The following is a 13,574-nucleotide window of genomic DNA, read 5'->3' as shown; positions in this document are numbered from 1 at the left end:
GAAGCTGTTTAGGCCATAATTAAAAATAAGGCATGTTATGGGACCAAATTATTTTTATTTACACAAAATTTGCACGACTCCGACTTACCAACGTCAAAGCCCAATTTGGAACCTTATCTCAGGGCTCAGATGACCATCTCACTACATCTCAACTCGTCTGAAGGTTCGGACAGGGTTCATGCTGAGGAGCGTCTATCACGCAGACAACCAAACCTAGGATTTATTGGAGTTGTGCTCTAAAAACTAATTTTATAAATTGGATATTATGTAACAAAGTTTAGGGTTTAGGATTTTATTAATTTAAAAAAAAATCAGATTTAATTAAATGGGGCTTGTGCCCCTTCTCTCTCTTATTTCTTTGAATTGTGAGCTTCTATCTCCCTCTTTATGTGACTCGCCTAATTCTTCGGAATTAGGTTTCTACTTAGACATATGATGTATAGATTTAGGATAGTTAATATAATAGGACGATTTGAAGATAATCCCAAGAAGACCAAAGAGGAAAAAGGCACGACGCCAACTGTAGTATCCCACATCGCCCGTGAGGGCGTGGTCTTTGGGCCTTATATGTCCATGCTTGGTGCTTCAACTTTGAAGAGGCCTTTTGTGGTGGGAGATGTGGTCTGCGGACTAACACTCGGCCACAAGAACAAAACTGTGCGGTAGCTCTGCTGCGACATAGTCCAGAGGGAATGCCAAAGTGGACAATATCTTCAAGGCGGGAGGCCGGGATGTGACAATAATGGTATCAGAGCCAGACTCACGGTCGTGGTGTGCCGACGAGGACGTCGGGCTCCCTAAGGGGGGTGGATTATAGTATCCCACATCGCCCGTGAGGGCGTGGTCTTTGGGCCTTATATGTCCATGCTTGGTGCTTCAACTTTGAAGAGGCCTTTTGTGGTGGGAGATGTGGTCTGCGGACTAACACTCGGCCACAAGAACAAAACCGTGCGGTAGCTCTGCTGCGATATAGTCCAGAGGGAATGCCAAAGCGGACAATATCTTCAAGACGGGAGGCCGGGATGTGACACCAACGGCTAGCAATGAATGTATGATAATTATTCTTGTTGCATGCTTATTTAATTTTATTCAGGGGAAATGATGTTAAAATTAACAACAAATCACCTGCCGACCTTTAAGTTAAATTGTGTGGCTCGCAGTTTAATCAACTTTAATCCATGATCAATTCTTTTCACTGTTTGCAGGCGCATCTTCAAAGCGAGTGATCTTGGCTGCAATGTTGGCTTCCTCCTTGGGCTTCCTCCTTGGTGTTGCACGTTTCGAATAAATGCTATTTGGACCACCTTACTGACCAACTTCGCGTCTTGATAAAGCATAGTCAAGAAATATTATCTAATTAAGAGCTCATTTGGATGTGCTTTTAAAATAACTGAAATTATTTGTGGTAAAAATGTTTTTAGAACCAATTTTTAGTAAAGATGCAAGTAAATCATGAAGAAACACTTAAAGTGCTTCCTGGAATCCAAAAATATTTTCTCTAAAAACGCTTTTAGTTATTTGAAAAGCACATCGAAACAAGCCCTAAATTAAGGATTTGATCTTATCTGTTTTCCAATATTTATTTCTCTAAACAGGTGAATATGGATTTAATAAAGTTTAAACCAAAATCAAGGGTTTTTGTGTCATTACGAATTTAACTCCAAGTTTACAACATTTTCAGCTAAAAATAACACCCACATAAAAGAGTTCGACTCTTGTCTTCCCCATTCGTGGAATAGAAACAAAAGCGGAGGCAAAATCGAATAGAATTGTATTATTTTTCCATCCTTTACAATATTCCATATTCATACGGTACATAAAAAAAAATCAACAGAAATAACGAGACAATAATTCATTTTAATTCACTGCACATATCTTCACTTCCAAGCAACCAAGTATCTGCAACTCGTGAAAATAAACGAATAAACCTTCGCAAGTGCTGCATCACAACCATTACTCGAATATTCCGCTGGTTCGTGGAGAGGTCTGTCTTGAACTTACGTCTCTTTCTCAACTGCGGGAAGTGCTTCCTCTATAGCTTGGATGAAAGTAGCAATCTTGTATGTGAAGAATCCCACCAGCATTGGTATCAATTCCAGGTGCATAAACCCGTATTGTGGAACGACGATCCTGCACCCGAACTCAACCTTGTTAGGCAAAGAAAAAAGGTACTGAACCTGTTGTTTTCAGCCATATCCCCAGAACTTTCAGAATGGTTATTCGATATTGATTTCACCGTACAATTATTCATGTATGTGTGAAAAGTACTTTAAGAGAGCTTTCAGAAACCATCTGCAGAAGTATCTATCAACGCAAGAAGACGAGTACAGTTACATTCGAAGAGGAACATGCGAGTGCAGATACTTACCCATTCCATCTGTTAAATATCATGACTAATACAACAGGAACCAATAGCCTGGGTTGCCCAATCGCTCCCCTGCATTAAGATTCCAAAATGTTAAATGACGTTCTTTCTTTTTTCTTTCAAAACGGCATACGTAATACTATACAGGGTGGCCCATGATATCATAATCTCTGGAGTTATGTGATGAAATTGAGATTTCACCATAAAACCAATTGGCAATATGAGGACTAGCTCAAGATCATATAAGCATATAGCAAACCTTGTCCCTCACCGATGTGGGACAACTGTCAACACGCCCCCGCACGTGTGGCGGATTTTCAAGCCTACACGTGGACAACAATTGGGTGACGTGGAGCGCGTGTGGTCATTTGGCTTCACACGACGACAGCCCGCTCTGATACCATGATGAAATTGAGGTTCCACCATAAAACCAATTGGCAATATGGAGAGTAGCCCAAGATCATATAAGCACATAGCAAACCTTGTCCCTCACCAATGTGGAATAACTCTCAACATTATGAGCCTCAATTAACTCATCAAATCAAGGAAGCTAGCTAGATCTTGTTCAGAGTGTGAGTTTTCCAAACATCTTGATGTATGTGCGCATGCATTTAAAGAAAATAATAAATTGCATATCAAACCCCTCGTCGATATGTGCTCGGTACAAAACATACAGCTGATGCATTTACATCAGGCAATAGTCATTTGTTACGTACTTGAGAAGTCCCCTTGCTCCATCTGCCATGGAATCCACGCTACTCCCCAGCATACGCATATAGGCTATGGAACCAAGCAACCCAACACCGTAGCTGAATTTATAAGAGATAGATGAGCATCAAATTCCATGAAAAATGATAATTTGTACAATATAAAACACCATCTGATGTCCTGAGACTGTAATCGTCGAAACAACTACCTCTCACTAGTGAAATTCCCTAGAATTAACAGGGCAAGTAACCATTACCAGACCCACACTTGGTTGCATACTCATAAATCAAATAGGCAGGACAAAACCTCACAAATAAACCGGCAGTAGATATTCTACTGGTTGAACAAAGGAGAAGCATGGACTTATACTGTACCTTACAAAGGCTCAAAAGCTTAAGCATCATCGTCATCACTTATCCAGTTATCCTAATGGTGAAGTCATGGAGTTTCTTAATGCCCTTTAGTATGCAAGCAATTAAGTATGCAACATGCAGTAATGTAATACCCTTAACCCGTATGTACCATCTCAGACTCATAGTCAATTGACAAAATTCTCTCGTGAAAATTTCTTTTGCGCTACATAATTAAGGTTAGATATTACTTTATCATAAAACTTTTATAAACATAGGTTGCCTGCCTACTTATAACTTAAATGTAGGACTGCCATAAAAGCCTTTAGGGGACAAAAAGAAGAAAAGAGAAGAACAAAGCACATAGAAGATATTCTCAAAGTTTAAGACGCTCCCCCACACAGTTCACTAATTTTCTTGCAAGAAGGGAAAATATGACAAATCAGATGTGGGGTGACACGACTTTAGATTTTAAAACAAAAACAAAATAGAACCTTAAATGTTCATACCTAGCCGTAATTTCAGGGGAATATGAAACATAAGCCGAGACTAATCCAACACCGCCTATACCCAGTGTAAGGAATTGCAACCTCTTCTTTAACTGCAACAGGAAAATGAATGTCATCCATTTTTAATTGTAGTAGTGCCAGGAGAGCATGTATCTATACAAAGAATGATGATATAGATGAAAATATAGTAGACTGGTACTGCAGATAAGTACCCTAAAATACTGCTTCCTATACTGCTCAGCCACTACTTTTGGGTCCTCCTGAGAACGCCTTAATTCCCGAAACATCACTTCCTGCAGGTTAGATCGAAGTGTGAATCACAGAAAGAAGAAGCACCCTTCAAAGTAACATTTGGTTGAAAGGAAGTGAAGCTTTATTTGAGAGAGAAAAAGCCTTATTGGCGGCCTCTATAAGCTGGAAAGTCCTTGACCAGGACAAGCAGGCGGCTGGAAATCAAAGTGACTTCTAGTTACTGATGAAACATCTGACTTACACTGCCTCCAGTTGCAGCCTTAGTTGCTCTATCCCACTTATCTTGCTCACGCCGTGTTGGTGCCAGTTTCCATTTGATAGCAGTACTGCTGGCACTCTGACAATCATTAAATTTTGGAAAATGAAAATCGAAACTGAAAACTGCCCTGAGTTAAAGCACTAGGATCGAAAACTAAAGACGTTTGTCATACTTTCGCTGGCGCCTCAACTTGCGCTTCTAACTTGGGTTGGGCAGGAGCAGCTGTGAGTTGTTTGCTCAAATCAACTTCTAAACTGTACCCCCACAATTCAGTCAAGTTTTGAGAACAATTTTTTATGTAAGAGGAAAACAAATAAAACCTACTCGTGAGAAGTTACACACCTGTCAAGGCCCATGACTCTATTCAAGCTGAGAAACCCGGAAGGCTTTTCCTGTGTACAGACGAAACACGCTTCATCACACAACAAAACCACAGAAAACATTCACAAATAAAAAGACCACATGACTTTACACCAAAACTCTCTTTCGATTAAAAATCTCGCGACGAATCAACATAGCTAAGAATGCAGTGTCTCCTTTTCTTTCTTTCCTTCCAGATATTCAGTAACCAAAACCGAACCCAACACAACTTCTAAGTGATCAACAAAGGCGCCAAATTAACTAACCAACAAGGACTTGTCTAATTGATTACTAAGCGCCTGTTCGATAACCATTTCAGTCTTTGGTTTTAGGTGAAAATTGAAGGTAGTTATCGAGCGAGTTTTCAGTGAAAAACAAACTGGAAACGAAATGATTATCAAAGCGCCCTCAGCTACATCAACATACATGTAACTAAATACCAGCACAAGAAAACCAATTAGTCTCCAACCATTCAAACGATCAACATTTACTATCAAATTACCCAAACAAACCACCAAATCAATGAACAACAAAATAAACACTAAACCCTAGAAAATAAATGAATCTGGTGATGAAAAGGAAAAGATTTTAAATAAGTTGGAACCTTGACAGGAGTGGATTGAGTGGAAGAGTTGGGCTCCTGAATGAGTTTTTTCATGCGGTCCATGAATTCTCTGTTCCAAATGAAATCGTCAGAGGTTAGAGGGTCATCCTCGCCGCCCCAGTACTTGCGGAGCTTGGTGGTGGTGGGAGGTCCGCCGTAATCGCCGGGAGCAACTCCGGTGGACCATTTCATGGGCTTCTTCTTGGGCAATAGGATCTTGGTCTGTCTCGGGTCGGGTACCGGTGGAGTTGCTGAGTCTGGGGAGATGGGTGTGGCTGTGGACGTCACTGAGAGATAAGAGTTGAGAATCGGCATTGCTGTTTGTTGTCGATAACGAATCAATGAGATACAATGCAAAATAATTCTTTCACGTACTTACAAACGTTTTAATCTGGACTGTTCATCCTTCAGATTAATTTTTTTTTAAATTATAAACATTTGCACAATGAAGATGATATTGTAGTAAAAATTCCTCAACTTTAACATAATTGGAGCAATGTCCCTTTAACTTTAATCTAATTGTAGCAATGGTCTTTCCAATATGACTCGTTTTGATGGAATTGTGACAAATTTGACGAAAATGATCATAGTTACATGTTTTGATGAGTTAAAGACTATGATTATGAATTTTTAGTTGATGGATCATTGCTATGATAGGTTAAAAATGATGTATCATTTCTACAACTTTCTCTACAATAAAATGACATACAGGGATGGGTAGAAGAGTGATGGGTATTTCATCACCATCTTCATCTCTGTTGAGGCCTATGTAGATTCGTATATAAATTCAATGTAAATCACATCAATATATGATATTAAATAATAATAATAATAATAAAAAGTAGACAAGTCTCATATTTGATTCATCATTCACGAAATTCAAAAATAAGATTTTTCACTTATAAAAAAATATCTTCTCAAATATAAGTGTAGATAAATATCACTAGACAGTTATATACAGGAGATCTAACATATTCTTTCTAGTATTTTAAGTCGACATAGGAAATCTAACATATTCTGATTCAGAAAAATCGAAAAATTCCAAATTAACTAAAATAATAAGATGTAGTGACCATTATACTCTCCTAAAATGTTCGATATGAATCAATACCTTTATAAAAAACAATTAATATATACTTCAAATGGGTCGGATCCGGGTTGAAGATTAAAATATCATCCCCGCTTGCACGAACATCATACCAGAAATTTTCTCCAAACTTATCCTCGTTCCCATTTTTTATCCTTCAAACCCGACCAAAACTCGCGAAAGTTGCCATCCCAAGTCATCATGCACAAAAAATGACTATCTAAAAAAAAAAGAATTCATAAAAAAATAACTACGTAAGAAGTTAAATATTTTTCGTTCTCTAATTAAATAAAAAAATTCATCAAAAAGAATAAAAAGGGAGAAAATTATTGATTTATTTTTATTTTCCTTGAATCTGTGGTGGTGAATGGTGGTCGTGTAAGTCAGTTTTCCATGCCTTTAGTGTCTTATTCACAAATCACAAAATATCTCTTTATGAAATAAGTGAGTAGGCTCTTTGGGACGTTATACGGCTTGGATAGAAACTACTCACGACTCGAGAGCCTCAGACGCTTGTAAAATTTGATGTGGAAATTTCTTGTCAACGACTTTTTTTTTTTTTTTGGACAAAAAAAAACATCGTTGACAGAAATCAAGACAAACTGACACCAAAAGGGTAAAGATATCACCGACCAAAAAAAAAAAGACCTAAGGTAAGAAGGTTGAAACTCAACGCTACTATTCTTGAACAACTTGGAGTCGGGGCTTCTTTTCGCACTATTACGGATACAAAAATAATGGGAAAAATTGGATATCAATCGGCAAGTGTTCGACTCTGAAAAGCCGCCGAACGGAAGAGATATAGCCCGGGTTTTTAGAGTATAGGTAGTCATGCATCGGCGACGGACTTCCAAACCACTCTGTTTGGAGAAACGGTCAGACTTAAACAAGAACATTAGCATATATCTAAGCATACGGTTCCATCATACTCATGTTCCCTGGCTACGGTTGCGAAAACGAAACCAGAAACATAAGATTTCCACAAGAAGAAAAGCCATAGATTACAAATTCTGGTTCTCACAAACCAAAATCATGGGTTTATTCAACTTATTACACAAGTTTTTATTCGATGGAGGTTTAAAGCGCTTAAAAAGCAGAGAGCGCCCATTTCGCACCATACTTTATGTGTTTGAACATATCTACCAAAATGCAAGATACTTGAGCTTCAACCGGTGTTCTGCATACCAGCAGCAATACCCTTCATGGTCAGGATTAGAGTGTCTTCCAGACCAGGAGCATACTCGCTCGTTGGATTGAGTTTCACAAGCTCTGCTGCCGGCTTGGTGGTTGTTTCCATGTACTCCGATGACAAATAAGGCCTTACTTTGACATGGTAGTTTGGATCACGAATTTGCTTCAGTGTATAGGCTTGGCACACATTAAGTGTCGTGATGTATGAATCACGAAGGAGGAGTCGCTGCCTCAAGTAGGGATCTCCTTCCAGAAGAGCCTTATGTCCAGCAACCTACAAAATTAACACAAACTGAGATTAGTTTCTCAAAATATTAGTAATAAAACCACCTAGAGCACTGCACATGGTCCAGATTAAAATTAGCCTCAGAGAAATGCTCTTATGGTTTTACAGTCGAAGCTTCAATAGAAAGAACAGCAGAAACAAATTGCTTATGAAGATAATATCTTTGTGAAAGAGAATCATCACGTTTACGTCTTTTGCAATGTTAAAAGTATTAAGGTCTGCCTAAACAGTCCTTGTGTCAGTAATTTATGTGTTGCATTACCTGGAGGACGAGGAGCTTAGTTTGTTCATAGTTGGCCCTCAATCGGTCTCCAAATGACCACAGGTCTTCTGACACGAGAAGCTTGTCATACAGAGAGGCAATACCGGGATCACCCTTGGCAAACACCATCTCAATTAAATCAATTGTGACTCTGAAGAAAGGCCACTGATTATACATCTCCCGAAGCATTTGGAGACTCTTCGCATCCTTCTCAATAACATACTTAAATGCTGCCCCAAAGCCAAGCCACACTGGTAAGTGAAATCTTGTCTGGGTCCAAGCAAAGATCCATGGGATTGCACGAAGTGATTCAATGCCTCCACTTGGCTTTCGTTTTGAAGGACGACTCCCAATGTTCATTCGACCGTACTCCATCTCTGGTGTTGCCTGCATTTTCCAAGGGAATAACACATTTATGAGTTTGTTAGCATTTTCATCTTTCTCAGCAAACTATTACAGAAAAATAATTATTAGCTAATTCAGTGACGTGATGAGGATAAATGGGAGCTTTATAAGAAAACAATCGAGTAGATTTCATTTAAGGTAGCGAAAGTAGAGGAAGAACAGGAGAGTGATTTCTGCAACTAGTTGACTAACATATGATCCCAAAAAAGAAAACCATACATTGTTTTTAAGGATATTGTATTAATTAAATGATTAGTTTATATATATGCACATAAAATTATACGTATAATATATATATATATATATAGAGAGAGAGAGAGAGAGAGAGAGAGAGAGAGAGAGAGAGAAGATAGATATGCAAACGACTGTCGTGCTGGATAAATGGGATACTTACAAGGCGAAAGTATTCAACAAAACGGGGCTCCTGGAAAACTATTGACCGATATTCCTCTGTTGCAATGACGCCCATTTCATCCATGAGTGCACGCCATTCTGGCTTTGGGGAGACGGGAGGGCGCATTCCATGCTCAAGCGTGGCCGCTGTGAAACGCTGGAGTGTTCTAAAGCACAAGTGCTCCTCCCCAAATGATTGTTCAATAACTTCACCTTGAACTGTAACACGAAGCGAACCATGAATAGTGTCGGGTGGCTGAGACAATATAGCAAGATGGGTGGGCCCTCCTCCTCTTCCAACTGTTCCACCTCGACCATGAAACATTGTAAGCTTAATCCCAAATTTTTTTGCGACCTTTACGAGCTCTTCCTGAGCCTTGTATAACTGCCATGCTGCAGATAGACGACCAGCATCCTTTCCGGAATCTGAGTACCCTATCATGACTTCTTGCTTCCCATTGATCCGATTTTTGTACCAGTCTATAGAAAAGAGACGAGCCACAGCAGCAGGAGCAGCCTCAAGATCAGCAAGCTTCTCAAACAATGGAACAACCCTTAGTGGCTCCTTCACACCACATTCACGTTGTAAAAGCTCAACAGCGAGAACATCAGATGGGGATGTTGCCATTGATATAATATAAGCACCAAAATTGTCTGAGGGAAGTTCTGCAATGACATGGAACGTGTCCAGCACATCAGCAATTTCTTCAGTCTTGGGAACATCAGCGCCAAAAAGGGGGCGCTTGCCACGAAGCTCAGACAAGAGCCATTCTTGCCTACGCTCCTCAGACCATTCTCGATAAGATCCTATCTCCAGGTGCTTTGTTATAGCATTGAGGACATCAGTGTGCCTGTCTGATTCTTGTCGTATGTCTAGTCTCACAAGAGACAGCCCAAAAGTAGAAACTTGCCGTAAGAAATCAAGAAGGCTTCCATCAGCAATTGCCCGATCGCCACAGGAGCAGAGTGACCGGTAACAAAGTTCGAGAGGCTCCAGAAACTACAAGGGAGCAAAAACACAATCAGCTCTACTACAATAAACGTTGCATGAGCCTGAAGGTTCAAACACAATTTGTATACTGAACATCTATTGTAAATTTATTGAAAGGCTTCCTGACATTAAAGCTCCGCTTATCTTAAATTTTGGTATCTTGGAAATTCAATGTTTTACAATTTCACAATGAAACTCATAAATCTTGTGGTTACGAGATACCTGTTCAACATTGGTAAATGTTGTGTCCTCAGGAATGTCAGAGACTCCATTGGCTAATAATTGGCGAGCACGTTCACGTGTATTGTAAAGCTTGTCTCTTACATCTCCAAGAATAACTCGATAAGGCTCATTTGGAGGAATTTGTTTCCAAAACTCTGCATCCAAAAAGGAATAATTAAAAACAAACTAACAAAATCCTTTAAAATTTAAATTCAAACTTGTATTTTACACATAATAGAAACTCAAGTTGAAAAAACTAGGAGACTTTTCTACCAATGTCAATGATTAGGTATGTCTAAAAACTCAACTTCCTTTTCGAAGAATTAAAGATAGATAGCTACTATAAATATCATAGAAGGACAAAGATTGAAGTTTTGATGGATATTCAAATAGTTTCAAGGATGGTAAAAACATGAACTCGTCTGAATTGCATACCTATGTAGTGTTTCGCATCCTTCTTTGAAGACCTATGAAGTTCATGAGCACGAGCACGAAGCTCATCATTGCATCGCCACATGGATAACTGTGGGAAAAAAGGGTAATAACAAATGCATTAGGAAAGAAAAAAGAAATATTTAAGTACTCTGCAGATCAATATAAAGAAAACAATCAAGCAGAAGTAATGATCCTTTTGACACCTCAAACATAAGATCCTCTATCTGGGAGAAGTATAAGTTAGCAGCCATCATTCTAGCCAATAAGCACACATCCCGAGTAACTTCAGGAGTGACCCTGGGGTTTCCTGCAGTCCATTTCAAGCATATTTAAGCTACAGAACCAACAGAGTAATTTTTAAGGAATTCTTTTAAAGTGAGGGGAGAGAAATGCGATAGTGAAAAAAGCAGCACCGTGTAAGGAAAAACTAACTCATCCAATAATAGCATGAGATGAACATACCATCACGATCCCCACCCATCCAAGAAGAAAACTGAATGAGAGGGGCATTGTAAGGAACACGTTCATTTATCCCTATGTTCTTCAAAGCAGTGTCAACACGACGTAAGAATTTCGGTACGCCTTTCCAAATTGTCTCATGGAAGTAGCTCATTCCTGCCCTCATCTCATCTTGAGGGGTTGGAGGAGTCCTTCGGATTTCATCTGTACGAAATGCAGCTTGAATCTACAGCCAAAAAAGGTAAATTACTTAAATTGAATATCCAAGCTTTTGAGAGAGAAGTATTGGAATCTGGGTGCATCCGCATTGTATTTTTTCAGCAAATTTAAGGATGCTGGTTGCCAAATTCAGAGAAACTGATTTTTGAAAATCAAGTTTGGCCTATAATATCAAGGAATAATATTCCACCATTGGTTTCTACATACCTCCCTTTGTAAAGACTCATCGAGTTCCTGCTTATCATCAGGCGTAATGTCCTTAGCATTCAACTGCGTCAAACAATTTCTTATCCTGAGAGAAGGGGTCAAAATAACACAATGTCAACTAAAAGAACAACAAACCATAAAACTCTTGCACCTATAGAATATAACATGTCAATTCCCACACATGAATGTCTTATAGAAGTGCAAAGTGAAGCCGGATAATAAGCATAAACTGAGCCAGTTGCTTAACCACCAGGCTTCCCCAATTTGTCAACCGTAAGTGGAATCCTAACCTTGCATGCTTTTGGAGCAAAGACCTGCGAACAGACTGAGTAGGATGTGCAGTGAATACCAAATCTACAGTCTGGTTCTTCAAGGCATCAAAAACTTCTTCTGGGGACTTTTTCAGGTCCCCCACAAGCCTCTTGAGAGTCTCTTCAATGTCTGACTCCGTAGTAGCTGAAGCCTCATCAGCAAAATCTCCCTTCTTCTTCATCTTGATCCTCCTCCGGTAGGCAATCTGAACTTCCTCGGCCAAATTGGCCAAGTTAAGCATGTGAGAAAAGGATTTAGCAATGACTATGGAGTCCCCGGGATCCAAACTCGTTAGCACATTCCCAAGTTCCGCCAACTTTTGAGGGTCCTGCTTTCTTTCATATTCCGCAGAAAGCTCATAACAATCTTGCACCTAGTCCAATTTACATTACAAAAGTCAATCAATTACTCGTTTAATCATCTAAAATTAACAACCTTTTGAGTGAAAATTCACACGTCAAAAAAACTATATCCTTTTTTTTGTTTTTTCTCTATCAGTGAAGAGTAAACCAAAACCCCATCAATTTTATCATATTTTAATTAAAAATTAAGCAAAAGAAAATTGTCAAATATTCCCAAACGATGCGATAATACCGAGGTATGCACTAAACGCCAGATAAATGGAAGCAACCTGATAAAAACTAGCATGCATTATTTATCAAATTTGCCAAAAAGTAATCAAATTATAACAAATAAGTTGATTAACAATTAAGAAAATAAATAAATAAAAGTAGAAAATACCGTTTCTCTGAGACTCTCTCCATGTAAATCCTGAAGAATATCAAGAAAACGATCCAACAGCAGAGCATCGTACTCAATCAGTTTGTCATCCTCAGAGACCTTCCCAGGTGCCAGCAGCCTCAGCTGGACGTCAATCGAAGCCATCTTCTCCAGGTTCTTTGCAGCCATGGCCGCCTTCTCTCTCTCTCTCTAGACTCTCTCGCTCTCTCTAAGTCTCTGGACTGCTCTCTCCCTCTGGGGTTTTAAGCAGCAGATATATGCACGCTATTAACGATCGAAAACAAGCGAATCCGAAAGGGAAAATGAGTGGATTAAATTGAGTTTCAGAGGGACTATAAAGTATAAACCCAATTCAAGTGGGATACAGACTCTATCAAATCCTTTCTTTTTTTGGTGGTATATTTTGAGTAAAAAGAAGAAGAAAAAAAAAAAAAGACGAAAGAGTGGGAAGCAAAGCAAATCCCGTGAGACCCAGATGAAGAAAGGGCGGGGGGGTTACAGGAAAACGGGCAGCTGATGATCAGGGCACGAGAAAGTTGAAGAAGAAGAAAAAGCAAGCGGCAGGGTTTCAGGTGGAGGAAGAGGGTCAGACACGAGACAAGCGAGTGTGTGTTGTAAAAGCACGACTCTTTATATAGAGAGAGTGAAAGGGCACTCTCACAACTCGGACTTGCAGACCTGAAATTCAGTAATAACGGAAAAACCCGCGGATCCTGCTGAGCAATACCATTGGATTTCGATGCAACAGTTATAATTATTACAACTTTAAAATGAACCTCCTGTTTGTAGCCGTTAGATCGAAATCTAACGGTTCGTGTTTGTGGCTCAGCAGTATTCCAAGGGTTTGCCTCAGAGAGGATCCAGGCCCCAGTAATAACACCGCAATTTGCATACGGGTTTAGTTCACTTTATTTCATTTTTAAATTTCAATCTCAAGAAAAAAAAACCGTATTACAG

At 39.3% G+C, this 13,574-nt stretch overlaps 2 protein-coding genes across 2 annotated transcripts; both read right to left on the bottom strand.

Moving 5' to 3' along the window:
• Window positions 1-1,750: 1,750 nt before the first annotated feature.
• On the bottom strand, window positions 1,751-6,158 carry LOC137707896 (protein CONSERVED ONLY IN THE GREEN LINEAGE 160, chloroplastic). Its single transcript, XM_068446833.2, has 9 exons — window positions 5,408-6,158; window positions 4,786-4,835; window positions 4,616-4,697; window positions 4,426-4,521; window positions 4,145-4,225; window positions 3,933-4,024; window positions 3,082-3,174; window positions 2,369-2,437; window positions 1,751-2,130 (listed from the first exon to the last, which is right to left on the bottom strand). Exons 1-9 carry the CDS (start codon window positions 5,720-5,722, stop codon window positions 1,998-2,000), a joined length of 1,011 nt encoding a protein of 336 aa, XP_068302934.2. The 5' UTR covers window positions 5,723-6,158; the 3' UTR covers window positions 1,751-1,997.
• Window positions 6,159-7,470: 1,312 nt separating this feature from the next.
• LOC137709448 (phosphoenolpyruvate carboxylase 2) lies at window positions 7,471-13,369 on the bottom strand. The gene is made up of 10 exons (XM_068448537.2): window positions 12,618-13,369; window positions 11,855-12,249; window positions 11,565-11,649; window positions 11,142-11,364; window positions 10,883-10,986; window positions 10,680-10,767; window positions 10,245-10,399; window positions 9,033-10,031; window positions 8,234-8,620; window positions 7,471-7,959 (listed from the first exon to the last, which is right to left on the bottom strand). Exons 1-10 carry the CDS (start codon window positions 12,783-12,785, stop codon window positions 7,660-7,662), a joined length of 2,904 nt encoding a protein of 967 aa, XP_068304638.2. The 5' UTR covers window positions 12,786-13,369; the 3' UTR covers window positions 7,471-7,659.
• Between the last annotated feature and the right edge of the window lie 205 nt (window positions 13,370-13,574).

The sequence above is a fragment of the Pyrus communis genome, chromosome 17, assembly GCF_041283825.1.
Source record: "Pyrus communis isolate YQ-2024b chromosome 17, ASM4128382v1, whole genome shotgun sequence".
NCBI classification, from domain to species: domain Eukaryota; kingdom Viridiplantae; phylum Streptophyta; class Magnoliopsida; order Rosales; family Rosaceae; genus Pyrus; species Pyrus communis.
The sequence above is the reverse complement of the archived record's forward strand: the minus strand, read 5'-3'. Positions and strand labels throughout refer to the sequence as shown.